Source organism: Lepisma saccharinum, chromosome 22 (genome assembly GCF_977018435.1).
Source record: "Lepisma saccharinum chromosome 22, izLepSacc3.1, whole genome shotgun sequence".
NCBI classification, from domain to species: domain Eukaryota; kingdom Metazoa; phylum Arthropoda; class Insecta; order Zygentoma; family Lepismatidae; genus Lepisma; species Lepisma saccharinum.
The window spans coordinates 36,607,299-36,633,476 of NC_139250.1; the positions used below are offsets into that span (position 1 = coordinate 36,607,299).

The 26,178-nt window shown below is 36.4% G+C and overlaps 2 protein-coding genes across 3 annotated transcripts in view; both read left to right on the plus strand.

Annotated features, from left to right (window-relative positions):
• The first annotated feature begins 820 nt into the window (after positions 1-820).
• LOC146004639 (uncharacterized) overlaps positions 821-26,178 on the plus strand; it is a 726,328-nt gene continuing 700,970 nt past the window's right edge. For both annotated transcript variants that reach the window (XM_083143539.1, XM_083143540.1), the window contains exon 1: positions 821-1,043. In XM_083143539.1, coding sequence (XP_082999665.1) covers positions 915-1,043 — 129 coding nt within the window. In that variant the 5' untranslated portion in view covers positions 821-914. The remainder of the gene's footprint in view (positions 1,044-26,178) is intronic.
• LOC146004750 (uncharacterized) overlaps positions 3,854-26,178 on the plus strand; it is a 30,707-nt gene continuing 8,382 nt past the window's right edge. The window contains exons 1-3 of the mRNA XM_083143722.1: positions 3,854-4,010; positions 5,827-5,954; positions 21,888-21,935. Of these exons, the coding sequence (XP_082999848.1) occupies positions 3,885-4,010; positions 5,827-5,954; positions 21,888-21,935 (302 nt within the window). The 5' untranslated portion in view covers positions 3,854-3,884. The remainder of the gene's footprint in view (positions 4,011-5,826; positions 5,955-21,887; positions 21,936-26,178) is intronic.

A 26,178-nucleotide genomic window follows, 5' to 3' on the forward strand; every position in this document is an offset into this window, starting at 1 on the left:
AGATTTAACGACGACATTAGAGGTCTGTTAGCCTTAACGAAGGTTGGAGAAATGCTTCAATGTGCTAATGTAGCGTTAACTTGATTTAACGCTTCTTTAAAATTTAACGCGCGTTGAGTGAACCGGGCATTAGACTTTTTGCTTGTTTTCTTGTGAGGAATCACCTCCCAAGCGTTGTAAACGACCTTTAGAAACACCCTCTGTGTGTGTGTGTGTATATATATATATATATATATATATATATATATATATATATATATATATATATCCCTCCCTCCTCCCTCTGGAAAGTTCTTAAATACCACACTCGTCACATGACTTCAATGAAACCGAGGAAAATAATGCATGAGCCGCGCCTGATAAATATATATTTCAGAACATTAAATGTGTTCGTATGGAAGTATATTTTAGTTGTTTCAATTGTAAACACCTTGCACTCAGCATAGATGGTGTTACTTGACGTGTCTTTCGTGCTGTATATGTTATACATTGTAATCGCAAAAGGTTACTGAAATTTAATATGAAATGCTTCCATGTAAAGTAGCATCTGCTAAAAGATTTTTGTAAGCATTTACATAACATTTATGCTAGCAAAAATGTTAGAGAAAATGCTCTCGTCTAAAATAGGCTGTATGTACTCAACTCTGCAAGTTTGGCTAGAAATCGCAAACGCGGTGTGAGCCAAAAATAAAGAAGAATTAGCCAACATATGAATCAACACGCAACTGTGCAAGCCGCAAGGCAAGTAAACTGTGACGTTATTTCGTGTTATTTGTTTGTGAACAAACATAATCAATTTTGTTTGGAATAAGTGTGAAAGATTGTACCCTTTTTAAGTAAATTGTATCTAACAGAAAGTTATAGTAAATGAGTAATGAAAAATAGCAAAGTTAATACTGCAGTAGTTGCATGAAATGATGGCATATTCGAAATGCTTTTTCTGTTGTGAACGAACTACATCAAACGAAGGTATAAGTATTATTAAGGCAGAAGAAGATGGAATGGATATTCTAAGGAAAATTAAGAATTGCCTTGGTGTATGGGTAAGCATACATCTATATAAAATAATACATTTCATTACTTATTTTCCATTCTTCGGTACATCCTCAGAAAACGTCAAATAGAGAATAGTTTGTTACTAGGGCTGTGCCGGTACCTATAGCTTAACGATTCCCGCTAATTACGACACTTATATAATTCCAGTGTAAATACCAAAGACTAGTTACTGATTCATACGAACTTCTCACATCACCAGGCACGTATTTTTTTTGGGGGGGGGTGGGGTGAGGTGTCCGATATAAGTTACTCAGAAATAATAATCATTCAAATGTTTATAATTAATACATTAATACATCGATCTGGGTACTATTATAGTATAAGGGAAACACCTATAAATCATATTTCTTACATTGCTAACATACCATTTTGGAGTGCGGAACATTTCCTAAGGTGAAATAATGCATTTCTAACTAAGATAATGTCTATTTCTTACATTTACGAGTACTTACTGTTACTTGTTATTTCGATTCTGTAACAGCGTCAAGCAGGCTCTTAGTTCATGCTTTTCTTTCACTTTTCTATCTGCCTTCAAGAGGGTGGTTGTCTATCAAGCATTTATCATAAAATCTGTAGAATTTCTTGCGCTGGCCCCCAACCAGTCACAGGGAAGGGTAAATGAATCTTTGGAAAGAAAAAATGTTGAGGCGAGTTGTTGCTGTTGACTGCTCTTCTACCACTCAAAATCATTGATACCAGTGGAATCAACACCTTTCTACATACCATTATCAAAATTAAACATGCACAAAAACTCTCCAAAAGTAATAGTTCAGGAACGTCGGTGATGTTAGCACCGAATTGAAATGAGAAGTAAGCGACATGAACGCAACTGAAGCAATAATAATAGCTGGTAGCGCAGGGTTGCCAGGAGTCTAAAAAAAGGCATCCAATGCAATCAGGAATTGTTTAATGAGTTATTCCTAGTGCACAACTTCGACATACTTCTTCGATTCATATAATGTTATTAGGTGCAAAATTCTGTTTTATATTTTATTGAATGTGATTGCAAATGAGTTTTAACTATATTTATAATATGTCATATTTCATTTTTCACTTTCATAAATTTTAACATTTTTATGCATTAACGTTATTGCTTACATTTGTGTGAATTAACGTTATCTTTGTGTGTATTATGTTCAACATGGTCTCATTGCAGAACATGGGTTGCTTTTTTTCTCTAAATAGATGAACAAAATTTATATCCCCTGAAAGTATGTACCATCTAGTTTCATTTTCTGGTGTTACTTTTCCGAGTGCTATTATATTATTGAGCGTAAAAACTAAAAGCAATGCATTTCTCCATTCGTTCATGTCCATATTGTTTATGCACAATTGTTGTCATTTGTTTCAGGGTCTTCCTCTCCGCACAAGAGTTTTGCTACCTTGTGTTCGGACGTCAGACGAGGAATGCCTATGAGTTTAGATTAGGTTCCATTAAGGCTAAGAGAACCAAACCAAGCTAGCCTAAAATAAAAATGCTTTTTCCCGTGACGTCAGAACACAAGATTGCTCAAGTGTTTTGTGGTAAGTGAGACCCTTCATTTCGTGGAATTCGAGTTGATTTGTTGCTCTGGATTCCACTCAGACACGCACAGTTTTGTTCGTTATTTCAGATGAAGAATGCTTACAAGGTTAGGTTAGGCCTGTTAGGTTGGGTTCCAAGAGCATTGACAAATGTTTTTCCTGCTACTAAAAGCAATGCATTTCTCTATTCATTCGCATCCATATGGTATATGCAAGGTTTCTTTCATTATTTCAACGAGGAATGCCTACAACGTTAGGTTAGGTTTCATTAGCATAAATGCAATGACAAATTATTATTCAGGCTAAGAGAACTAAACCTAGCTACCTAACAGCGTAGGCATTTTTTTGCTTTGACTAGATTTGTGCAGGAATGTGCGCCATCATGTCACTGATCCTTCCAAGAGCACCCAACCTTGATACGTATTTCTATTTTTTTTAAAAGAAAAAAAATTTCCGCACCTTCAAACTTACTTTTCCTGATGACTAACTACAAAACATAACCAAAAAATTATGAACCACGTTATTCCTAAGCAGCCTATATTCTGCAGTCTTACCAAATAAAAACACAATGTTTAGTACATTGGCATTACAGAGGAAGGCTGACATGCCTCTTTCTTGATAACATGATTAAGCCTTGTTTTCACATTAGAAAAGCACTAAAGATGCTGACCAAGGTTATTTTTATTTATGTAAAAAACACTTTACACATAATGTTTCAACCCTGAATCAGGGTGTTCTTCAGACTAAGAACCAAATTATAGTGAGAATAGCAAAACTGCTGAAGACCAGAAATCACATAATCGGGTTTTAGGAAGTATTCATGGAAGTAATTTTAATGCTAACAGACCTGCCTAACCCTACAACAAAAACATTTATGTCTAATACCCCTTCATATCTATGTCACATGACATCTTAGCAGCAGAACATCTTGTATTTTCCAACTCCATGGTGTGCAGAAAAAAGTACTTGTCACCTGAATGAAAATGAATGCACATAGACATAACTTGATGTATTCCAGTCACTAACAACTAAAGAATGCACACATTCACGTAATAGGCCACACCAGGTCAAAGATTATGTGCATGCACAGTTTAAAACATGGTGAAAATAGCTCAAAAGCTACCTTCATCATTTCACCATCTTGTAAAGCTTGTTATTCTGTGTGTGCATATGTATATATAGCATATAGAATTATGCTAGCTGTGGGTCTAGATGTCAGAGCCGCATGGACATACTTTTAATTTATTTATCATTTTTTTTTCTTTCAGGCAACAACACAATTTGATTCATCAGATTTTGTATGCATGCAATGTGAGCATGAGATTCATGGCTTTGACGATTTCCTTCAAAAATGTATTAATGCTGATATGATGTTGAAAGATACTGCCTCCATAAAGAGGGTAAAATTCAATCAACGAAAGACAGAACAGGTAAATAATGTTAGTTTTAAAAAAATTTAAAATAGAACGAGCATGTGCGAATGTTGTGATTTTCTGGAATAAAATTACAACAGTTTTACACTTTACAAAATATTAGTTGTGTGTTGAACAAAAAATGTTCAATGGCTGACTATGGGACTCAGGAGGCTGGATAATATATTTTTTAATTATATTCCAGCTCTTCTTTTGAAATGCAGCATCTGTTCTCTCTCTCTCTCTGTGGTGGTTAAATCAATAATTTTGTCTCTTTGGCTACTTTTCACCCCTGCAGCCACCCAAGACATAAAGAACTTGCTATGTTATCGTGTCCTTACCCCCATCCGTCTTCTTACCAAAACCACAATTCATGCCATGTTTGACAGTCAATAGCGTTGCTACATTTTTTCTACATTCTCGTCTACAAGCAACCAGCCCCCTCTGGGTATGGTCACTGCATTGTCCAGTGACATGCATGTGAGGGAGGGATGAGGACAAAAATGTTAAAAAACAAAGTGGCTGAACCTAATCTTATGCCATTCTCGAAACATGCTCAAAGGAGCAGGGAAGACCGACCATCTATGGCACCCTCTTCCTGCCCTGTTTCAGGGGTAACCACCTGCAAAATGCTTGGCAACTTCAAACCAATCCTCATTTGTCAGTGTGCACTAAACCCCTAGATTTATGCCTGTGGTTTTCTCAAGGATTGCAGAAACAAAGGACGTTATAGCTTGGGGAAGCCTGTACACCTAAAAGTGTAGATTGCCCTTTAAAAAACACTGTTCTTCTGAAACACAACTTCACTTCATCACAGAAAGCTGCACTTTAGCAACTGAGTTCTCTTCCAGGACTTCATCATGGTGTCAGTAGAGAAGAAAATGCTTCTGTTATACTCCAGTCCACATCCTTTGACAGGGTTTCCCTGATGGTGCAGTGATAACATTGTCACTTTGTAATCAAGGGTCAATACCTGATGGAGGTGGTATGTGGGCATTTGGATTGCACTTTTAGTGGATGTAAAGCAACAACTCAAATTCTAACTAACAGCGCGTACTGACTACTTCTCTCAAGCTCCAATAGAGAAGTAGACCAGATAACTTCTGATGAAATCTACATTCTGAAAGAATCCAAGCACAGATTAACACATTTACTTTCAAACATACGGGTGGCTGCGGTGGCTGAGTCTGTAAGGTGTCTGACTACCATACTAAAGGTCCCGGGTTTGATCCCCGGCTGGTTGAAATCCGGGATTTTTCTGATGTTGGAAGTGGCCCCGGTGCCCACCCAGCATCAAATAACATGGGCACCTGGAAGAAACCCTGAGGGGTAAAGTTGGTCGGGGGCATGATCCACATCATCCCCAGTCACGACCAGATCAACAAAGTGTGAGGCATTACCCCCACACCCCCTATACACCTTCATGGGTGGTGCTAAGCACAGGGGAGCACTTTACCTTTTTTTCATATAGAGAGTGATACATAATTCCCTCTGGGCTTTCAAACGTTTATGGTACAAGAACTACATACTTACAGCAAAAAGGTGCATATCAGTACATAAAGAATCTCTCCTAGTTTGCACTCATAATAGGTCCCATCATGTAATTGTAGATTTAGCCTCTAGGTGGCAGTATAATGCAGTTAACACAAACATTGCATGCACTGGGAACACAAAAGTGTTCTGCATGTTCTAAATGTGAGTCTGTTGCAGGGATGTCCATTATTTTTTATACAATTTAATGAGCATTGTGTAGCTATAATTTGCATTTCCAACGTCAGTTATAATTTTAATTACATGGGTGTTATTTTTTTAAGCGACTTTTTTCTTTTTCCAGGTCACAGTGGTAAGTGAAACTTCAAATGATGACAGTGATTCCAATCAGTCTGAAGAAAGTGGCTCAGCACTTGCTGATTCTAATCCGAGCTATGGAAATAACTCAGAGTTAATAACAGAATCATCAGGGTATGTATCAATTTCATATACAGTTGGCTCTTGGTTCTAAGATCCCAGATATAACAACCATCTCGAGGTAACTACCCTTTTCATGGGAACCATGAAAAATTTGGAAAAGAAGTTGAAAAATTGAAAGAAATCGGCCGATTGCACTCATTTCCTTCACGAGTGTTCTACCGCTCACAAGTGAGGCTCATCTAAAATTAGACACCACCACAACACACTTGAGTGATATCCAATTGCACTTGATTTCTGCCCTCTCCTCCCCCAAATGTGCCAATGTTACCCAGCACCCAGACAGCCTCTACCCATCGTGCCAGAATTGTTTTGCCATTGTGATTTCGCTTGCTCTTGGATACTCAAGGAGAAGACCAAATGTGCTTGGATGATGTTTTAAATCTTCCTTGACCTAAGAACTGCTGACAACACCCACGGGGGGTTCAGCAGGTTCCCGTGGGTGAGTTGCTCTTGGCCTTGTAGCCGAAAACTTCTAGTAACCACCTTCATTCAAAATGTGTTTGTTTCCTGTAACACTTCATATAAAAAAAGCGAAACTGTTAAGAGATAATCAAAGCCACATAGACCAACTAAAGATTGCCAACCCACTTAATGCGTTGTCATCCAAGATTTGGCAGAAGTTTACTTCGATCATACGTGTATCATAACTCCTGTTTCCCACTTCATACGTTTCACTAACTGTGCCGATGTCATAATATTTGCGAGAAAAGCATCCCTTTGGCTGTGTGACTTCTCCCTCTTTTCCTGTCAGCAAACGTGAAAGGGAGGGGAGGCGATGTTGATTCTTTCAGCCATGATTTTCTTGCTCATGTGTGCACACAGGCTTATTACAGGAGAGGGTGGAAGTGGACCCCTCCTGCTTTCCTTTGATATCTAAAATGGAGCATCCAGTTCTGCATACATTCTTGAAAGTGAACAAAAACCATATGACAAAATAAAAGAAAAAAATGACCCCCGTCATTCCAACTCATTCTCTGCAACTGGTGTGCAGGGCAATGTGATATTTGCAGAATTCAGGTCTTTTTTTTTATGTATGCTGTTGTCTGCATAGGAAATATTGTCCTTATTAGTGTCTGTTGCATGGTAAAACGTTAAGCAAAGACCATTTCTTTCTTCTTCACACTGCTGATAAATGTTCCGTCTTTGACAGTTGCGTCATCTTTAAAGTGAGGATTTTCTCTTTGACCACCTGTTGCTCGAACTTCCATCCGCTCTTCTTGTTTTTATGCTGCAGCTGGCACCAATATTTTGTCTAGCATCTGCGAAGCTGTTCCTTGCTTGCCGATAACAGCAATGACTCATCCAATATGAAGGAAAAAGTCGTTGTTTTGAATCTTGCAAAGCTTTTTCGATTTGAAGATAACACAATTAAATCTCCAGAAAGAAAAACAAGAATTAAAACAACTTCGTGTTCTGTGCTTTCTGATAAGCAAAACTGTAAATTTTATTTTTACCCTGACAAAAGACTAAACTTCTTGGAAGGAAATGCACACAATATAATTGCTGCTTTTCTTCAAAACCATTCATGTAAAAAAAGAAAAAAAAAGTGCTGTGCTGAGACCGATTAATGAACAAAAATATTATTCAATTGCAAAACATTTGGAGGAGTAGGTGTTTGACTTTGAGAATACTCCTAAATCCAACATTAAATCATCGATCAACATGAAAGTAAATAACGATCTCTCTTTTTGATATCTGAAAATGTGCAGGTTTCATAAACCTTGTTTTGAGTTTTTTTTTATGCTGATGGGCTAATCGTGACGAAATATACAGTTTAAAGTGCATTTTTCCTTTTTTCAGGCTAGATTACAATGCAAGTTGAGGAAGAGTTTGGACTGCTTTCTGGAATGGGGAGGGGGGGGGGGGGAGTGGCTAAAGCAAAGAAAACATGAATGTCATGAAATTTTTGCAATGTATTTTACACAGACGAACCAGAACAAAATTTACAGCCCCGCTTTTTTTTGGTCTCTTTTGTCTGGTGGTTAGAAATGCTGTGTTGTGTCTCCCAATTAGTACTGTAGCAGACAATGCTCTAGTAGACCCGTATAAAATCCAACATTCATTCTGCCTAATTATCTCCAGATTTTTGCTGGCGCCAGTGTGACTGGTGTCAAGATTCTTCGAGTATCACTTTCAATAAACGAGAGATTGTTTTTCTTTCCGTAGGTCTCAGTGCAAGCGGGTTTCTCATGAACTAGATTTGTAAGAATTTTGGGGAAGAGCAACAACTGCGCACAATTAAAAGAAAGTAACATTATTTAAAATTCTTTTTTTTGTGAAAATGTTTTCATGTTCTATTTTCCTTCTCACAACATGCGTCCTGTGCATAACAGGTTGTATAACTACACAGGATAAATGATGTTACTGTCTACTAGGAATCTTTGTCTCTTGCTGTGGTTGCGTTGTTGCTTTGTAATCAAGGGGTTCCAGGTTCGATACCCTTTGGAGGCGCATAGTGGTTCGGATCCCACTTTAAACCAGGGACCTGTAACGTAACGCAATTCATTGGTATTTGTCACCGTTCCGCGTTATTCCCGTACCGGGTACCGCGTACCGGCCCAAGTGCTGTGGACCGTTCCAAGGAAAATACCAGAACCTCTTGGTAAGGCGAACAGTAACGCTTCTGCTATACCGTTCCGTTCGTACCCGAGAGTGCTTCGGGGACGACAGCTTTGGGTACACAGAGTGGAACGTTAAAATACCCGTACCAGAAAGCATGGAACTTGTTCCTTATCTGAATGCCGGTTCCGTTACGGTACGTACCTCTCCTTAGAATCATACCGGTACAAATTCATGATGGGTATATCTGAACTTTAGGATCGGGTACAATTGTAACAAAACCTATTTTCAGCAAATCAAATGGGTATTGAATGGATCAGAAAATATATGTCACGTAACTCTTCATTTTAAAACTTTCATTGTTGAATTCTTGAAAAATCGATAAGAACTAATATTAATTGAGGTTGTAGGCAATAAAATATAAATTGTATATATATAAATAAATATGGAATCGTGAGATTTGTTATTAATAATGTTACTTTTATATAACCAATACACGTAATATTAGGTGCAAGGTGAACATATTTAAAAAAAAATATTTTCAAGCAAGATATTGAAAGTTCGACATGATGATAGTTTATGTACTTAGAATATTACCAACTAATAATACATGTGGAAAAAAGGGAAAGTTAATGTACGCCATATTGAGTAATATTACCATCTAAGTTACAGATCTGAAATTCGGGTTGACCTGGCATTGCCAATCAAAATTATTTTGGTAAAACTGGAAATTAGACGCCATATTGAAAAAAGTCACTTCTTAAGATAGAGAAGTGAAATTCGGTTTGGTGGTAGATCTTGCTAATTAGTGCATGTTAAATCAACATAATTGTTGAAAACCGGAAGTTGATGGACGCCATATTGAAAAATGTTACTTCTTAAGATATAGAAGTGAAATTCGGTTTGACGGTAGCTTATGTGAATTAAAGCATGGAAAATTGACATGATTGTGGAAAACCGGAAGTTCATGGACGCCATATTGAAAAACGTTACTTCTTAAGATAGAGAAGAGAAATTCGATTTGGTGGTAGATCTTGCTAATTAGTGCATGTTAAATCAACATGATTGTGGAAAACCGGAAGTTGATGGACGCCATATTGAAATATGTTACTTCTTAAGAAAGAGACATGAAATTCGGTTTGACGGTAGCATATGCTAATTCGTGTATGGCAAATCAACATGATTGTGGAAAACCGGAAGTTGGTGGACGCCATATTGAAAAATGTTACTTCTTATGATAGAGAAGTGAAATTCGGTTTGGTGGTAGATCTTGCTAATTAGTGCATGTTAAATCAACATGATTGTGGAAAACCGGAAGTTGATGGACGCCATACTGAAAAACGTTACTTCTTAAGATAGAGAAGAGAAATTTGATTTGGTGGTAGCATATGTTAATTCGTGTATGGCAAATCAACATGATTGTGGAAAACCGGAAGTTGGTGGACGCCATATTGAAAAATGTTACTTCTTAAGATAGAGAAGTGAAATTCGGCTTGAAGGTAGCTTATGGGAATTAGAGCATGGCAAATCAACGTGATTCCGGAAAACCTGAAGTCGATGGACGCCATATTGAAAAATGTTACTTCTTAAGATAGAGAAGTGAAATTCGGTTTGACGGTAGCTTATGTGAATTAGAGCATGGCAAATTGACATGATTGTGGACAACCGGAAGTTCATGGACGCCATATTGAAAAATGTTACTTCTTAAGATAGAGAAGTGAAATTCGATTTGGTGGTAGATCTTGCTAATTAGTGCATGTTAAATCAACATGATTGTGGAAAACCGGAAGTTGATGGACGCCATATTGAAATATGTTACTTCTTAAGATAGAGAAGTGAAATTCGGTTTGACGGTAGCTTATGTGAATTAGAGCATGGCAAATTGACATGATTGTGGACAACCGGAAGTTGATGGACGCCATATTGAAAAACGTTACTTCTTAAGATAGAGAAGTGAAATTCGATTTGCTGGTAGATCTTGCTAATTAGTGCATGTTAAATCAACATGATTGTGGAAAACCGGAATTTGGTGGACGCCATATTGAAAAACGTTACTTCTTAAGACAGAGGAGTGAAATTTGGTTTGATGGTAGCTTATGGGAATTAGAGCATGACAAATGAACATGATTCTGGAAAGCCTGAGTTTGATGGAATTCATATTTAATTTTTAATAAATAAAAACTGAATCGACACTCAAATGTATTTCTTTTTCAACATGGCGTCTATCAACTTCCAGTTTTACAGACAGCATATGCATTGTCCATGTTCGAATTAGTAAGCGCAATAATCTAATCGAATTTCACTTCTTCATCTTAATAAATTGCATTTTTCATTATGCCGTCCATCGACTTTCGGTTTTATAATATCATATAAATTTACCATGTTCTAATTAACATAAGCAATCACCAAAGGAAAGAGGAATATTAAAGTAAATTTTTCCGTTAACATCCGGTTTTCCCTAATCATGTTGATTTCCAATGCAGTAATATCCATAATATCATAAAACCGAATTTCACTCCTCTATCTTAAGAATTAACGTATTTCAATATGGCGTCCACCAACTTCCGGTTTTCCGGAATCATGTTGATTTGCCATGCTCTAATTCCCATAAGCTACCTTCAAGCCGAATTTCACTTCTCTATCTTAAGAAGAAACATTTTTCAATATGGAGTCCATCAACTTCCGGTTTTCCGGAATCACGTTGATTTGCCATGATCTAATTCCCATAAGCTACCTTCAAGCCGAATTTCACTTCTCTATCTTAAGAAATAACATTTTTCAATATGGCGTCCACCAACTTCCGGTTTTCCGGAATCACGTTGATTTGCCATGCTCTAATTGCCATAAGCTACCCTCAAGCCAAATTTCACTTCTCTATCTTAAGAAGTAACATTTTTCAATATGGCGTCCATCAACTTCCGGTTTTCCACAATCATGTTGATTTAACATGCACTAATTAGCAAGATCTACCAGCAAATCGAATTTCACTTCTCTATCTTAAGAAGTAACATTTTTCAATATGGCGTCCACCAACTTCCGGTTTTCCGCAATCATGTTGATTTGCCATGCTCTAATTCAAATAAGCTACCTTCAAGCCGAATTTTACTTCTCTATCTTAAGAAGTAACATTTTTCAATATGGCGTCCATCAACTTCCGGTTTTCCACAATCATGTTGATTTGCCATGCTCTAATTCCCATAAGCTACCTTCAAGCCGAATTTCACTTCTCTATCTTAAGAAGTAACATTCTTCAATATGGCGTCCACCAACTTCCGGTTTTCCGGAATCACGTTGATTTGCCATGCTCTAATTCCCATAAGCTACCTTCAAGCCGAATTTCACTTCTCTATCTTAAGAAGTAACATTTTTCAATATGGCGTCCACCAACTTCCGGTTTTCCGGAATCACGTTGATTTGCCATGCTCTAATTCCCATAAGCTACCTTCAAGCCGAATTTCACTTCTCTATCTTAAGAAGTAACATTTTTCAATATGGCGTCCATCAACTTCCGGTTTTCCACAATCATGTTTATTTGCCATGCTTTAATTAGTATAAGCTATCGTTGAACCGAGTTTCACTCCTCTATCTTAAGAAGTAACATTTTTCAATATGGCGTCTATCAACTTCCGGTTTTCCACAATCATGTTGATTTAGCCGTGCTCTAATTAGCATAATCTACCTTCAAACTCAATTTCACTTCTCTACCTATTTTAAAAGTAATGGGGCCTACTGCACATGCCTCACGTTGATTTGCCATGATCTAATTCCCATAAGCTACCTTCAAGCCGAATTTCACTTCTCTATCTTAAGAAATAACATTTTTCAATATGGCGTCCATCAACTTCCGGTTTTCCACAATCAGGTAACAGGTTGCCTGAATGACGAATATCGACCTTCTGCGCAGGTCGTTGTAATTAGTATAATATATATGAGCTTGTTGAAACTAATTGTTTCTATTGTTAATAGTTTGCCAGAGTGACGGCCTTCAAAATTTTTGCATAGCTGATACCATTATTATCAAATTAATGAAAGATAAACTAGATAGCATTTATACATATTTTTCGGATAAATAAAATCCAGAAAGATCAGGAATTACTTTTTTCTAAAGTTATTATAATTAGTTTTAAACAAAGAAGTGTATATTTATCGGTATTCCATTTGCTGCTGTGGAATGTTGATTGACAGTAAACTGTTATGATACGTACTGTAAGTTCCTGTTACAAATGTTACCCGCTTCATCCATTTCTATCCACGTACCGGTATTTTAATAACAAGCGCTGGTCATTGTGCTTCAGTACCGGTTACCAACTTGTGGTTCCATTTCGTACCCGGTAGCCACCGTTCAGGTACAGTATGTACGGGTACGATCGTACCCGTTCCATCCGAGACCCGTTCCACTCAGTACCTGAAGCGAATGGGTCGTTGAGTAACGGTACGCCTAATTTACCCAGGTTGTAGGTAGGTCCAATCTGTCCGGTACTGTGTGGAACGCCAATGCCATTGTAACGCATATTGATAGTTCCGTTCGTAACTTGACAGCGTTACAAGTTCGGTTACGTTACAGGTCCCTGCTTTAAACTGTAAGTTCAGTCCCAATTAGCTTTACTGTGCATAAAGTGGACTTAAAGCACCAAATCAATCAATCAAATCTTTGTGTCAGTTTGTGCTCTGTTTAAGCTTGAAATTGCTGCAAATTCTAATAACGACCCGTTCAAAATAATGACTTTTCCTGAGAACTGTGAAAGGTCGTTGTGTCGAGAGTTGACTGTAGCTATTATGAGAAGGGTATGCATTTTGAGGTTTATGTCCGAGTACTGTTACCAGTGTCTTTATTCTCTGAAATAATTCATAGTTCCATATATCAGTATTATTTTCCTGTAGTTTACGGTTATTACAAGCATAAGAAAACAGTTTTTTCTTTGTGACGTTTCAGGAGAACACACGCTCCTTTCATCAGACATTTATTTTCATTTTGACTAAAGATACAGTTATAACAATGGTTAGTAATTTTTAAACAAAAAGAATCTGTTATATAATGGATGTTGTCAATGTTACATTGTTGTAATATAGCAACTTAACTGTGAAAAAAGCAGTCTATTTTATTTTTATTTTAGATTTTTTTTTTTTTTTTTTTTTTTTTTTTAAATTATGAATCCCAAATATCATCAGGTAATTCAAATTCATCATTGTTTTCACAAAGTCTCTTGATGTTTTCTGTTACATTAAATTTTAAAGATGGTGGCTTACTCCATTTGTGAAAAAGAAAACTCCACACTGGATCTATGTTACCATTTTCATTATTTAATTTATTCCAGTGTTCTTCTGCAATGAACGAGGCTTCCCAGACATTCAACTCTGTGTTTCCCGTTAATCTTTTTAAAACCCTTCTCTTTTTAATCAAATGCTTCTCTTCGATGATATGAGTTGACAAACCTGTTCTTGGGTTTAGATTTATAATGTCCAAATCATGTTCGTGCCATCTTATTGCCATTTTCCTTGCTGTTTGTCCCACATAATCTTTTGAACATGAACAACTTATATTATATATTCCTGTGGTTTCCACATCTGGTAGCAAGTTTCTCATTTTGAATTCATTAAATGTACATTCCAAACTTCTTGGTGATTTAAAAACAATTTTGAAATTAAAACTTCTAAAAATTTTTGCAATTTTATGTGAGAATCCCTTGTGGAATGGAATGCACACAAATTTCTTTTCAACAGATTTTTCATCTTTGTCTGTATTTCTCTTTTCCTTTAGTTTTCTTGCAACTTGTTTTTTGATTTGGTTTATTCTGTTAGTGTGAAAGCCATTTTCTTTTGCTATATTAAAGAGCCTTTCTTCTTCATTTTTGATATCCTCATTATTAGAACATAGTCTTTGTGCTCTCAGGAAAAAATTTAAAAATATGTTATCCATTGTTATACGCGAATGTTCTGATTTGGAATGGATGTATTTTTCCCCCGCTAATTTTTTTCTATGGACTGATGTTTGAATTGTTGAGTCAGTTGTCTTAATTTGCAGATCAAGGAAAGAAATTACATTGTTATTCATGGGTTCGCAAGTGAATTTTATGCGACGATGTGATTCATTTAACGATTTAAATACGTCCATGATGGTGTTCTCATTTTTAGCAATAATTAGCACATCATCTACATATCTGATGTAGAGTTTGATATCCGCACCTATCGCATTAACAATTGGAGATTCTATGTAATGAAGGAAAATGCTGGAGATGATTCCGGATACTGGGTTTCCCATTGATAGACCATTATTTTGCTGATAGATTTTGCCATCAAATATAAAGTAATTGTAATTTGCACATACAGTAAACCATCGAACCATTTCCCATGATTCTACTGGGTTAACCTTCATCTCAATAAGCCATCTGTGTAATGCATCTGTGGCACCTTCTATTGGGACGCTAGGATATAAATTTTCAACATCAAAACTTGCAATACTATACTCACTATTCCAAACAATATTTTTTAGTTTCTGTTTCACTTCATATGCATTTTTAACACTGAATGGTGTTTGTTGTTTAATTATAGCAAGTCTTTCAACTAAATATTTGGATAGTTTGTATGCAGGATGTGTGAAAGTTGCAATGATGGGTCGTATTGGAGTTCCCGGTTTGTGAGTTTTTGGTAGTCCAAAGGCAATTTTTGACAAAAATTCAACCCTGCCGATTGCCTGGAATAAATTAAATAATGAAAATGGTAACATAGATCCAGTGTGGAGTTTTCTTTTTCACAAATGGAGTAAGCCACCATCTTTAAAATTTAATGTAACAGAAAACATCAAGAGACTTTGTGAAAACAATGATGAATTTGAATTACCTGATGATATTTGGGATTCATAATTAAAAAAAAAAAAAAAAAAAAAAAAAAAAAAAAAAAAATCTAAAATAAAAATAAAATAGACTGCTTTTTTCACAGTTAAGTTGCTATATTACAACAATGTAACATTGACAACATCCATTATATAACAGATTCTTTTTGTTTAAAAATTACTAACCATTGTTATAACTGTATCTTTAGTCAAAATGAAAATAAATGTCTGATGAAAGGAGCGTGTGTTCTCCTGAAACGTCACAAAGAAAAAACGGTTTTCTTATGCTTGTAATAACCGTAAACTACAGGAAAAAAATTCTATCATGCAAGCAATGCGTACATACAAGAAAAACTATTATCCATATATCAGGATCTATGAAAATGAAAATTTACTTCTTTGTGGCAAATGTATAAAAATATTAATAAATCTTTAATAATTAGAAACTTAGAACTTCCTCACTCTGTCTGTTTACTTAGAGGCGAAATTCTAGTCTTCTAATCTTGCCGTGAACAAAAAGCTGGGGAAAAGATGTATCAATCAGCAGCAACTGTCTAGTCAAAGGAAGAATGCGTGTGTATTTACTAATTTGACTGTTTTCCTTCATGTTGTTATTAATATTTTCTTTATTATTATCCTATGAATATGTCGAGTATTTTGTAATTTTATTGAACACATATATGAACTGCAAGATTAAAAATGTTTTCAATATTTTTAGTGAAGAAGTAATATTTTGATTAACGTTGCTATACTATGCTCTTCATTTTTTAAATGTTTCTAATGAAAGCAAATACCAATTTATAACAAATATTGTAGACTACTAGAGCCGATGGAGTGCTTCTAAAAATTATTCTCAAACGGTTTGAAATTACAGTGAAAAACAATAGGTCAATTTTAATATACATACATTATAAACAACCATCTACAGAAACCTGGGAAAAAATAAAACTACTGGCTGAGTAGAGTCTCAAACAGTTGATCAAAATGTCAAACTCAGTTTACAAGGAAGGCATCTTAACCAACTACTCTCTCTCTCTCTCTCGACACGCTTGTCTGGGTTTGCTAGATACTGTGTGACATGTTTCGCCGGTCACTTGTTGTAACTTTACATTTCGAGAAGTCTGTTGATATATTTTCTTCCCCCATAAATTATAGTTTGTGGGTATCAATATTTTTATATCCTTCGCGTATGTGATTGTGATTGTTGTGGAAATGTAAGCTGCTGCTTTAGAAACTTCCTTCAAGCCAAAAGCTGAGTCGGGAAGACTAACACGATTTATTTCCAGATGAAAGGCAGTGTTGCAAATTGTGATGAACTCCCACTTCTTGCAATTTCATTGTCAAAATAATAGGACATTAATTGCAAAGAACATGTGTGTTTATATCAGCGAATACCAATTTGCTGTTGCCTTTGTGTTCATTTATGGCTACATAAGCATTGTGTATGTAATGTGTGTGTACTGTAGCATGTAATATTTATCATGTTGAAAATTAATCTATTTGTTTTTGGATCTAATATACTTGTCTTCTTTCACGTTTTCACAGAGTTTCACAAAACCTACCCTTAAAGTAATCTGCATGAATAAAATGAAGCAGGAGTAAAGAATGTGTCGCAAAATATATCAATGGAAAGTCATTTATTTATCTGTAATTATTCATCAAAAATAAATAAATACATAAATGACACATCTATTATAACATCTATAAGGTTTCGTCTTTTTGGTGCTGCAACTTTTTCCGTATGTGAGGTATCCTATACAGCCCCACCTTGTTGTCACATCCTGCAGATTTGGACTTTGAAATTTTTGAGGGTGGGCAGTTTTTTTGTTCATTTTGAAGCATCAGGCTTTCGGCTCGGGCTACAGGATGTGTGCTGGTTTGAGTCTACTAGGAGGAAGCAAAATAACTTATCTCCTGATATTTTGGCCTGCTGGCTACCGTCGTGAGGAAATTGGAGAGCTATGAACAAGTAGCATAACAAGGCCATGGAAAACAGCAAAATATTTTAAAATATTATGGCACCCATGTAGGCTAATGGTTGACACTCCCACCTCTGGTGCAAGGAGTCCTGGATTTGTAGTCTGGTGGAATCTCCGGTGTTGCAGCAGTGTGAGACCAGTTTGGCAACTAATTGAAAGCAGTAGTAATCCAGTCTGGAAAGCCAAAGGAACAGCAGAGATGGGACATGATGGAATAATCACACATCAGGCAATGAAAATCTCATTGGCTGGAACTGAGTCTCACTGAGCTGTTTGTGCTAGAGAGTTTAGTTTAATTTTGATTACAACAAAACATATGTTGATACCTGGACACTGCATAGCAGATCAATTACATACTGCATGTTGATTTTTTCACTGTAAGACCCTGTAAAATGAGAATATTTCATCTGGTTGAAAACATGCAAATATGAAACATGCAGTAAAAAAATCCTCATACATTGAGAAAGGAAGGATATCAAGTCAGCTGACTGTGAGTAACAATGTGTGGTCATAATAGTGAGTAGAAGTCTAGCACCGTGATAAAAACCTGCCACATTATTGTCATTTATGCTCTTCTCTTGGCTTCTGTGGAGTTCATGGTGGGGTGCACAGGTACAGTTATACAGGTCTATCTTCAACTTGTGCTTAGTGTGTAAGGTTAATGTGTGTTCATTGCAAATATGGAGCCCCGAGATTGACTCTACCTGTACAGTGATGGTGGACATTCAACACCTTCTCTAATATGGCCATGCTTATCATGAATCAAGCTGTGTGCTCTAAATATTTGGATTATCAAGGTCTTGCAGTGAATCAATTAGACTTTTAAGTGAATGGACCAAAAAGATGTAAACAATATAAGTCTTGCTATAGATGCATGGTCAGTGTAATTTTCACATTTATCATTCAGAATTATTTTTTCCAGCTAAAAGAGAAAATTTAATGAGACATATACAAAAAAGTAATTAAGAACTACTTTAACCTTTTGCCGCCCAAGCATCTCGAACAAGATACCCAAATGTAACCCTCACTTTCCCTAGCATCTCGATTGAGACACTGTGTCAAGGTCGTAGTTTTTACGTTATAACTTTTCTATTTTTGGCTAGAATTTCGATTATATTTTTTTATATTGTTCCTAACACATGTATTTAACAGAAATGGTTTTTTGCATTTTTTTTGTCTTCATGAAAATGGAGGGGAAAAGGCGGGAAAAGGTACTTCTCTTTTGCGGCTCTTTGCAACGTCAAATTTTTGGTGACAAAGGAAGACCGGCTTTGTTGTTCTAAAGCAATGCTTTTCACTCCCTCCTGCTAAGTGCATTCGAAGGAAGCTTGATTATCAGTATCCGATGTCAAAATGAAAGTTTTCCGTAAGGGCGCAAGCAGGGGGTGGGGGAGGAGGAGGGGGAAGACTGGTCGTTGAATCTGCGTTGTGAGAATGGAATTTCGAAGCGCGCTGAAGGAAACCTTTGTTTTTTTAGCACAAGTGGCAACAGGGGTTACCCAGCATTGTCTAAAAATAGAATTTCAAGCAGCTGCAAGAATTGGCGCTCATTTTTCACTATGTTCTAGCTTTTCGTCCGTGAATGTTGTGCGTAGGTGTCGTTTTGTGCCCAAGTGCAAGGACATTTTTTGGGTGGTGACAATTTTTTAAAATAATTTTTCTGGTCTTTCTCCCTTCCCCTCCATATATATGCCAAATTTGCATAAATTTTGCTTTTTGACATTTTTTTAAAGAAAAGTATTTTTGAGGGGATTTTCCCCCTTTCCCCCTTCATATGTACGCCGAATGTGCATAAATTATATATCGTCTGAATCTGTGATTCATTCTGCGTACAACGGTATATCTTTCATATCTCTAGGGCATTTAGTTTCTATAGTCATTTCAATGTAACTCTGCATTTTGAAGCTTGAATCAGTGGCGTCCCGACCATTCCTTTTGGGGGTACAACTCAAGTTACATTGGTCATATGATAATAATGCAAATATTTTTGTGTTCTTTACATGTCAGCGATAATTTCTATGTGCATTTTGAACTTTTCATATCCTTTTTTCGGGGGGCGTGAGGGAGAAACCCCATTTTTAAAAAAAAATAAAAATCAGGGGATTTCCCCTCTTTCCCCCTCCATATGTGCGCCAAATGTGCATAAATTATATATCGTCTGAATCTGTGATTCATTCTGCATACAACGGTATATCGTTCATATCTCCAGGGCAAATAGTCTCTGAGCTAAAGTCATTTCAAGGTACCGCTGCATTTTGAAGCTTGAATCAGTAGCATGCCGACAATTCCTTTTGGGGGTATAACTCAAGTTACATTGGTCATATGATAATAATGCAAATATTTTTGTGTTCCTTACATGTCAGTGATAATTTCTATGTGCATTTTGAACTTTTCATATCCTTTTTTTCGGGGCGTGAGGGAGAAACCCCATTTTTTAAAAAAATAAAAAATCAGGGGATTTCCCCCCTTTCCCCTCCATATGTGCACCAAATGTGCATAAATTATATATCGTCTGAATCTGTGATTCATTCTGCATACAACGGTATATCGTTCATATCTCCAGGGCAGATAGTCTCTGAGCTAAAGTCATTTCAAGGTACCGCTGCATTTTGAAGCTTGAATCAGTAGCGTGCCGACAATTCCTTTTGGGGGTATAACTCAAGTTACATTGGTCATATGATAATAATGCAAATATTTTTGTGTTCCTTACATGTCAGCGATAATTTCTATGTGCATTTTGAACTTTTCATATCCTTTTTTTCAGGGGGCGTGAGGGAGAAACCTCATTTTTAAAAAAAATAAAAAATCAGGGGATTTCCCCCTTTCCCCCTCCATATGTGCGCCATATGTGCATAAATTATATATCGTCTGAATCTGTGATTCATTCTGCATACAACGGTATATCGTTCATATCTCCAGGGCAAACAGTCTCTGAGCTAAAGTCATTTCAAGGTACCGCTGCATTTTGAAGCTTGAATCAGTAGCGTGCCCACAATTCCTTTTGGGGGTATAACTCAAGTTACATTGGTCATATGATAATAATGCAAATATTTTTGTGTTCCTTACATGTTAGCGATCATTTCCATGTGCATGTCGAAACTGTCATGTACTTTTTGCTTGAGGGGAGGGTGGGGGAACAAATTTTTTTTCCGGAAATTTTGGAATTTTGAGAGTTAGCCCCCTCCCCCCCGCCACATATATATGCCGAATTTGCAGAAGTTTCATATGGTCTGAATCTCTGGTTCATTCCACGTACAACGGTATATCACTAATCTCTCTAGGGCAATTAGCCTCCGATCTACACTCATTTAATTGAAACTCTGCATTTTGCTCAAAATCAGCTCGGGACAGAGAGGCTTACATGTGAAAAAGGCCTTTGGCGGCAAAAGGTTAATGATCTTTTAAATGTTCATGTAGGATATAAATCAGAAGTAAATTAAGTACACACAGCAGAACCTTTAGTTCCAAAACCTAACTTGACTGAAGTTAAAGATGCTATAAAGAGGCTACAGAATAACAAAGCACCTGGCATTGATTTAATACAAGCTGAGTTAAATAAATATGGTAGGTATTTGTTAATATGTCAAATTCATGAATGGGGAGGGAAGAAGAGTTTACAGGACTCTTGTTGGGAAACCTGATGGTAAGAGACATAGGAAGGCCAACATAACGATGGAGCAGTAACGTTGAGATGGACTTAAAGGAAATCGATAAGTATGGAAAAGAGGAGATAGATCTTGCACAGGATAGGGACAGATGGAAGGTTTGTGTTGCTGCAGCTACAAAACCTTTGTGTTTAAGAAGGATAGATATTTAGTTAGTTCACATACGAAGAAATTAAACAGCAGCAACTGAATTTTTATAAATAGCCTCTGTACTTTCTTGTATGTTTTCTGGTTTTGTTGGTAATTTTCAAAACCTTCAAACACAGCTATCTCTTGCATCCAAAGATGCTAAACATCATGTGCCTCAATGTTCAAGAACTAAGTAGTTACTTGTTATATATATGATGATCAGTTGTCTGCCTGAAGGCAGGTCTTTTGACCAGAAGATTGCTGGGGAAGGTGAACGCATGGTGGTTTGCCATTACCTTCCATGGGATGAGGATGAAATGGACATTTATAAACAAGCATGCACAAGCGGGATTCGAACCCGGGACCCCTAGCGTCACAGCATGATGTGCTAACCACTTGGCCATGTCATCCGGCATTATATATATAAGGTCAGATCATGATGGGCTTAGTACTGTAGATGTCTAATTTTACTTGTCTCTGGAGCGAACTATTGACTATATGTACAGGAAATGCATTGTGAGGAATGTCATATTTTTTTATTGCTCTTAAAAACAACCTGTATATTGACATTAACATTTGGTCTAAGTGGTAAGAAAAATATATTAATATTGTTTGTTGCATCAATAACATATTTACATTTCTATGAGTACATCCTCATTAACAGTCTTTTCTACTATTCTCTGTCTTCAATAATCTGCATGTAAAATATTTTCCCTGCTTAGGAAGTGACACTACATTTGTTTGTTTTTCAATTTTTTTTCAGATACTTGAATGCGAACTTTGTTGAAGGAGAGATTCAAGAACTCCCAAGGTCAGTTGCACATTTGCTAGTATCTGCAGGAGAGTTAGGTGAACAAGAGCATCCAGAACATAATACAGAAAATACAAATGGGATAGGAAAATTTGAGATGGAAACTTCAGCAATCTCCCTTCAAACCAGAGCATGTACAGACCACAATAAAAATGATAACAGGAGGAAGCAATATATATGTTCCATCTGCAACAAAGTTTTGTCTTACAAATCAGGTTTCATTATTCATGAAAGAGTTCACACAAGAGAGAAGCCTTTTAATTGTTCAATTTGCAATAAAAATTTTGCCGCTAAACAGAATCTTGTTAGGCATGTGAGAGTTCATACCAAGGAGAAGCCTTTCAATTGTTCAATTTGCAATAAAAGTTTTACTCAACAAGGGTCTCTTAATGTACATATGAGGTTTCACACCAAAGAGAAGCCTTTCAATTGTTCAATTTGCAACAAAGATTTTGCTGATAAACGCAATTTTTTTGTGCATTCAAGAGTTCATACCAAGGAGAAGCCGTTCAATTGTTCAGTTTGTAACAAAGATTTTACCACTAGACAAAATCTTATTAGTCATGTGAGAGTTCATACCAAGGAGAAGCCTTTCCTTTGTTCAATTTGCAATAAAAGTTTTACTCAAAAAGGGTCTCTTAATCTACATATGATGCTTCACACCAAAGAGAAGCCTTTCAATTGTTCAATTTGCAACAAAGATTTTACCACTCGACAAAATCTTATTAGTCATGTGAGAGTTCATACCAAGGAGAAGCCTTTCCTTTGTTCAATTTGCAATAAAAGTTTTACTCAAAAAGGGTCTCTTAATCTACATATGATGCTTCACACCAAAGAGAAGCCTTTCAATTGTTCAATTTGCAACAAAGATTTTACCACTCGACAAAATCTTATTAGTCATGTGAGAGTTCATACCAAGGAATAGCTTTCCAATTGTTCAGTTTGCAACAAAGATTTTGTCCTTAAAGGGAGTCTCAATGTACATATGAGGCTTCACACGAAAGTTAAGCCTTTCAATTGTTCAATCTGCAACAAAGATTTTGCTGATAAATGCAATCTTATTGTGCATATGAGAGTTCATACCAAGGAGAAGCCGTTCAATTGTTCAGTTTGCAACAAAGATTTTCGCCTTAAAGGGTATCTCAATGTACATATGAGACTTCACACCAAAGAGAAGCCTTTCAGTTGTTCAATTTGCAACAAAGATTTTGCTGTTAAATGGAATCTCAATGAACATATGAGGCTTCACACCAACGAGAAACCTTTTTGTTGATCAATTTGCAATAAAAGTTTTTCTCGAAAAAGGTCTCTTAATGAACATATGAGGGTTCACACCAAAGAGAACCTTTCATTTGTTCAGTTTGCAACAAAGATTTTGCTGTTAAATGTAGTCTGAATGATCATATGAGCCTTCACACCAGTGAGAAACCTTTTTGTTGTTCAATTTGCAATAATAGTTTTTCTCAAAAAGGGTCTCTTAATGTACATTTGAGGTTTCACACCAAAGAGAAGCCTTTAAATTGTTCAATTTGCAAAAAAGATTTTGCCTATAAAGGCAATCTTATTAGTCATGGTAGAGTTCATACCAAGGAGAAGCCTTTAAATTGTTCAGTTTGCAACAAAGATTTTGTTCTTAAAGGGAGTCACATTGTACTCATAAGGCTTCACACCAAATAGAAGACTTTCAATTGTTCAATTTGCGGCAAAGATTTTGCTGTTAAAGGGAGTCTCAATGAACATATGAGGCTTCACACCAACAAGAAACCTTTTTGTTGTTCAATTTGAAACAAAGATTTTACCATTAGACAAAATCTTATTAGGCGTGTAAGAGTTCATACCAAGGAGAAGCCTTTCCTTTGTTCAATTTGCAATAAATGTTTTCCTCAAAAAGGGTCTCTTAATGTACATATGAGGTTTCACACCAAAGAGAAGCCTTTCAATTGTTCAAATTGTAAAAAAGATTTTTCCTATAAAGGCAATCTTATTAGTCATGGGAGAGTACGTACCAAGGAGAAGTCTTTCATTTGTTCAATTTGAAATAATCGTTTTTCTCAAAAAGGGTATCTTAATGTACATATCAGGTTTCACACCAAAGAGAAGCCTTTCAATTCTTCAATTTGCAACCAAGATTTTGTCCTTAAAGAGCATGTTAATGTACGTATGAGTATGGTTCACACTAAAGAGAAGCCTTTCAGTTGTTCAATTTGCAACAATATTTTGTCCTTAAAGAGCATCCAAATGTACTCTTTGCAACATGTTAATTGAATGCCCCGAAAGTCCTGAATTCGTAAAATTAGCAACATTGCACTTCAGTGCCAGCTGAGAGTATCCAACTTTGAGTCCATCATTCAACTAGACTAAAAACGCTGCGGTGAAAGGTTTTCAATTGTGCACATTCTATGAACTTATAAACTATAAATCGCTAATATAAGACACACTGAAACAGAAATAGTAAATTGAAATAAGAATAAGAATGAGAATCTTGCGGAATTGTAACAATTGTGCGTGCTCGACTTGAAATCACATAGGTGTGAAACAATGAACAGGAGGTTTTCTCCACCTGGAGTAAATCGCCATCAAGTTTAAGTAGAAAGAGGCAAATTTCTGAGGAGTTTATGTGACATTTTATTTACAATACCCTGCACAATATTGAACAGTTCTAAAAAAAATCATTTCTTTCACGACTTGTGGAGAAAACGTGCTGGAACACAGGAAGATCAATTAGATCATAACATCGTGTTTTTTAAGGGAATGTTGTCAGTAAGTTAATGTAGAGCAGTTGGTTAGACTCTGTTCTGCACATTTTGACTAATTAACATATATATAAAAAAAAAAGGTAAAGTGCTCCCCTGTGCTTAGCACAACGCCATGAAGGCGTATAGGGGGTGTGGGGGTAACGCCCCACACTTTCTTGATCCGGTCGTGAGTGGGGGTGATATGATCAGCATCACGCCCCTGACCGCCTTTACCCCCCAGGGTTTCCCCCAGGTACCCATGTTATTCGACGCTGGGTGGGCGCCGGGGCCGCTTCCATCGTTAGAAAAGTTCCCGGATTTGAACCGGCCGGGGATCGAACCCGGGACCTTGAGCATGGTAGTCAGATGCGTTACCGACTGAGCCACCGCGGCCACTTAACATATATATGCTGTAGGTAATAGTATTTAATCATGGGTTCGAATCCTGGTCAGGCATGGGTGTTCTTTGTAAGTATTCCTTTGTCAATTTCATCATACCATCACCCATTCTCATCTTCACATTTAACCAAAAGTTTCACAAAGGTGAAGTAAATTAAAGCAAATTATCAATCAAGTAATGGAATTTAAGATAAGTATTGTGTACGCTCTTCATTGCACACCTAAAATATTAATTATTTCAAAATGCTAACCCACATACACACACAATTATAATAGGAAATCATCCACTACATTGATGTAGTGAATTTTTGTAACGAACGAGAGAGTTTAATGTATTCAATTCGCTAAGATTGTTTATGTTATGTCGTTTCTTTAGTAATGACTGTTCTTGTTCTCCACACTTCGATCTTCCAATGCATCTAAAACCAATAATAAATCCACAATAAACGTAAGTAAATGGCCGATGCGATAAAAATCTACTTATAACTATTTATATATTGCGTGACATCTAATAAATGCAAAACTTGAGAATGATCAATAATTCGCCACTGCTTTATATCCAAAATACTTGTCTAATTTCAACAAAATATTTGTTATTTCAACAGAAAGTATATCTAACGAACTTTTCACCAAATTTGCAATATTCAAGACAACCACCCTCAGACTTTCCTATACGTTACTTGATTCTGCCATTCCACGTGGCACGTGATTGCATAATATCATTGAAATTGTTTCCGAAAATTCTAAACGCTTCATCATTACTTTCATCTCGTGAAATACACAGAGAGATCATCCAAGAAGTGTATATATATTTTACGTCTGATGCCATACTCCTTAAAAATAAAATTCTGCAGCATGAGCAATCGAAGTTACGACCACGTTTGCCAGGAAAAAGCACGTTATCCGTCATCACTTCAATCCATGAAGATAAAAGAGCTCTCAAAACCTCGGAAGCCTATCCGGAAATAACCAGGTTGATATCCCGGTAAATCCTCTTAATCAAAGTTCGCATAAGTTTAAGCAAAATTTGAACTAAAATGCACTGCACAATACCGGTCATTTCTGTAGAGAGCAACTTATCCACAATCTGTGTCAAATAAATGTTCGGA